The sequence below is a fragment of the Actinia tenebrosa genome, unplaced genomic scaffold (genome assembly GCF_029948245.1).
Source record: "Actinia tenebrosa isolate PJP-AT-01 unplaced genomic scaffold, QUT_ActTen_1.0 PGA_scaffold5__44_contigs__length_20552954, whole genome shotgun sequence".
NCBI lineage: Eukaryota > Metazoa > Cnidaria > Anthozoa > Actiniaria > Actiniidae > Actinia > Actinia tenebrosa.
In genome coordinates this window covers 1,093,158-1,097,698 of record NW_028292582.1, presented here as the reverse complement: position 1 = coordinate 1,097,698, position 4,541 = coordinate 1,093,158, and the positions used below count along the sequence as shown (strand labels likewise).

General features: G+C 38.6%; 1 protein-coding gene and 1 non-coding gene across 2 annotated transcripts; both read left to right on the top strand.

Moving 5' to 3' along the window:
- Positions 1-1,397: 1,397 nt before the first annotated feature.
- On the top strand, positions 1,398-2,878 carry LOC116289773 (zinc finger MYM-type protein 3). The gene is made up of 3 exons (XM_089037709.1): positions 1,398-2,095; positions 2,214-2,452; positions 2,745-2,878. The coding sequence occupies exons 1-3, from the start codon at positions 1,398-1,400 to the stop codon at positions 2,876-2,878; spliced, it is 1,071 nt and encodes a 356-aa protein (XP_088893835.1).
- A 1,067-nt stretch (positions 2,879-3,945) lies between these two features.
- Trnay-gua (transfer RNA tyrosine (anticodon GUA)) lies at positions 3,946-4,031 on the top strand. Its single transcript is given in 2 exon segments — positions 3,946-3,982; positions 3,996-4,031. It is a non-coding gene; the product is annotated as a tRNA-Tyr (tRNA).
- Positions 4,032-4,541: the final 510 nt, after the last annotated feature.

Genomic DNA, 4,541 nt, shown 5'->3' with positions numbered 1-4,541 from the left:
GCGAGATGCTTTGATAACTTTACAAGATACGTCGCTCCACAACCAGGAACAGGACAATCCCGACACACTCGGTTTACCATCTTCACAGCTTGAACATTTGTTGCGAATGATAGTTTTCTCAAAATGTTTTAACTTTTATAAAGGACAAGAAGGCCAAAGCCAGGACAAAAAGGCCCAAACCGGGACAGAACGATGAGCGCGACATTTTTTGTAACTTATATAGCATATCCTAAGATCTCAAGAGTGGGCCACGACGGCCACTAATAAATTTAAAAATTTATGATTATGCACACCATTGCTTTCATGCAATGGTTCTTTGATCACAGAAAATAACCACACTTCATCCATAGTTTAAATTGTTTTATTTTTCAATATATGGATGAAATAACATACAGGTATTGTTTACAAACTTAATACTATATATACCAGTTGTAATCCAACTAAGTTAAAGTTATTTGTTTGTGACCGTAGGCTAAGGCGGTCACGCCATCTCCTAGTATATGGCGTTTGTCATCATAAGGTGATAATCCTATTTTGTTTATATTAATTGTATACAATTGATGTCTATAACTACGTAATTGTTTCATATTTGCAATAGTTCGTTTTTTCTCAAACAAACAATCTGTATATACAACATCATTATTCTGGATGATTTAATGACTGAAGCCAATGACAGCCACATGGTTTCTCGGTTATTTACACAAGGTCGTCATAGAAATGCCAGCATCATACTTCTTCTGCTGAACATGTTTCCCAAAGGCAAATACGACACGGATAATAGCCGTAATGCTCAATACATCACTCTATATAAAGGTTCAAAACATAGGGCGATGGCTTTCATTGAAATTCAAGACCGAGGGCGCAGCCCGAGGTCTTGAATTTCAATGAAAGTCCGAGCCCGTAGTTTTGAACTGGTTTAATAACCAGCCACGCCCCAATTCTATTGTTTTAATGGAAGACAATTTGTAATTATCAGTTTTTGGATTTGTGAGAGCGTGGCCATTCGATGTCAATGATCTCGATGTTTGTGAGCTTTTGAATAGCTTGTTAATGACCAACATGGAATGTTTAAAAGTTGTGAGAAAATTACATCTAAGATTTTTGGATGCACGAACATGGTTATGCAATCTTGTAACGACGATTTTGAAAATCACGAGAAATAATTCAGTTTGCCGTGGACGTCCACAACCTTCTTCGAGCCAAGAATTACCAATCTTTGAAGTGAATGATATAGAAAAACTGCTAGGTGGCGTTGTTGAACAGAATGAAGCGGAGGGGGAGGCTATAGCAAAAGAAAACTTCAGGTTTGGTGAACCGTTGAATGAAAGCGAAGTTCTAGCTAAAGTTAGCAGTCTGTTCCGAAGTCCAGTTTGTATAAAGATGCATGGGCCATTAAGATGTTCGAAGAATGGCGTAACGAGCGAAATATGCGACTTGGTAACTCTGAGGGCTGTAATGATACAGCCAACCTGGGAGTGATATCTAAACCCTTGGAAAATATGTCGATTCAAGAATTGAATAAGAACCTTTCGTTATTCATAATGGAAGCAAGAAAAGCTAATGGTAGTAAATATCCTCCAAATACGCTCCACGGTATTATAGCTGCTATACAACACCATATGAAACAAGAAGGGCATGTTGTGAGTTTCTTTAATGATACCGAATTTTCACAACTCAGGTCAAGTTTAGATGCTGCCATGAAGGAATCTGCCTCTGAAGGGTTAGGAAACTCGAAGAAGCAAGCGAAAATTATTACGTTAGAGGAAGAAGAAAAACTTTGGAGTGAAGGCATTTTAGGTCACTCAGAACCCCAACAACTGCTCGACACCATCGTTTACTTATTGGGCATTCATTTTGCTCTTCGAGGCGGTCGGGAACACAGACGACTTAGAAGAACAAATTCCCAGATAGCCACTGGTTATGACAGAAAAAGTGGCTTGAAGTTTCTTGAATACCATGAGGACATATCAAAAACGAATGCAGGCGGATTAAAAGATCGTAAGGTGAAGGACAAAGTTACTCGAGCGTACGAAAACAAGAGAAATCCAGAAAGATGTGTGGTATGGGAAAAATACGAGAAATATCTGAGATTGTGGTAAGAAAATGCATATGCTTAACATTTTGTTAACAATGATTTATCTCGTTTAATTATACTACGAAGTGCATATCTAGATTGATTGTTTGATTTTTATTGGTATTTTGTTTATTTGAAGCCCCGAACATAAAACTGGTGAAAGCGATGCGCTGTACTTGACTCCTCTAAAACACCGAAAACCTGACTGTTGGTATAGTTCGGTGCCGGTAGGACACAACAAACTGACGTCGACTGTGAAGCGACTGTGTGATGCCAGTGGTTTGTCAGGATACCGAACAAATCATTCCTTACGTGCCACGGCTGCGACCCGTATGTTTGATGTTGGTGTTGATGAACAGCTAATTTGCGAAAAGACAGGCAAGTTGGGCAATACCTGTTGCATTCCAACGTGTTTCTTAGATATTAGTTTCATTTGTTTGTACTAGAAAGAGCTACATCAAGCCCTTCGAGATTTTATGAAGCCGTCAAACAAATCGTATTATTCGAAGCGTAATAGCCATAAATATAAAAACGAAAACAATGGAATGGAATGAGCGAGAAATGAAACTTTTTTCCACTAAGATGCATTTTAAAGTTTTGTGATGTTATTTATGTGCATGTTAGCTAACGAAATGAACGTTTGCTAAGTTTGAAATTTGATTTGATTTAGGTCATCGTAGTAGTGCCGTACGAGCATACAAAAGCACTTCTACGAATCAAGAAGTAATGGTGTCCCATATCTTGTATGGCTGTGCGGAGGAGAAAACACGGCCAAGATGGAAGATCAGAAGCAAGAAGTTCTGAAGTCTCAATCAGATGAGCTGAAGCTGAGACGTTTGGATGAGATCTAAGGGAAGTTCGATATTAACATAAATTTTTTCTGATCAGAGTGCAAGACTACAAAATTAAGAAACCTTGATGAAGTGTTGTTAATTACCAAGTTATTTTTTGTTGTTTAAGTTGATTAAAACTATTTGCATATTGTTATTGTTTTCTTTTTTTTTTTTCTTTTTTTCCAGTTTCGCGATAACAGCGGAACTGAATTCAAAACCCGGGACAGGTCTTGAATTTCAAATTCAAAACCTGGCCCGGGTTTTGAATTCAGCCCCGCTCTCCCCTGCTGATAATCAAAGCCGCCCCCGGCTTTAAAAATGTAGGTCTTACTCTGGGTTTCAAAACCTACATAAAACAATAGAATTGGGGCGTGGCTGGTTATTAATCCGCAGCCCTAATGATCGAAAGCAAATTGGTATTGTTGCAGAAGGCATGTTTGATAAGAACCGAGATCGGTTCATAGCCGCCTTCTATAGAGAAACGGAGAAAGCATTTGGATATTTGCTGGTGGATAACAAACCTGATAGTCCGGGGGATAAGTAGGTGATTGGGGATGTCTTTGGAAAATGTCACGTGTACTCCACTATCAACAAGACGAATAAAGTACTTAGAATCTCAAGTGAATGATCCCCCTAGATGTCAAAGAAACAATTATTCCCCTTCCATATTCTGGTCCGATGCAGTCATTTCCGTGTAGCAGAATCTTACCAGTAACGTCGAGGCTGTCAGGTCTATTCCACAGGGATACTCCGTAGTGGAAATGTACAAGACATCCCGTAACCCCTACCTGCCCGATCAACCAGGTGTAAGCATTGGAGGAGAAAATTACTGGCCGGTGAAACTTAGACATCGCTCCAATGGTGGTGCGAAATGGGTTAATGTGTCAAACGAACCAACAATAAGGAATTTTGTTCAAGAGACTTTAGCTAGTGAAGGAGCTTTGTGAATAATGAAATGAATAGACTGATACCTTAACGAATTGTGCATTAAAATTTGAATAGGGTAACTAAAGTTTTAGTATAGTGTATATCATAGATCTCACGGTAGCTCAGTTGGTAGAGCGGCAGACTGTAGTGTAAAAACAGTTATCTGTAGGTCGTCGGTTCAATCCCGACTCGTGAGATAAAACTATAAATTTTGATAGAAAATAGAACATCAAATTCATGTTAGTATAGTGGTTAATAGACTCGCCTGTCGAGCGAGAGAACAGAGTTTACATTTTTGGATGATATAAAATAAAATCTTAAGAGTCTTTAACAATAGGCTGTTTTACACAACTTTTAAGAGTTTTTTGTTGCTGTCGTAAATCATTGTGAATAAACATAGATACACACTTTGAAGGAAAAGGCATTTACTAAGACCTCAGAAAAGCATTCGTCCCTTCGTTTCTCACAAGGAAACTCTAGTATCCAAGATAGATACCATGATTAGGTTTATTCAAAATTCTTTTAGATACGCTGTCCTGGTGCGATAAAGAGAAATGTTCAGTATATAACACACATCAAGGACCTGTTTTCATACTTTTCAAGTCAGCATCTGCCCCGTGTCCGGACTCATCGTAAAACAAGAAATTGGTTTGGTATTGATAATGTAAGAGATGCATCGCAGTCCATGGAAGCTCGTAAAGTTGACT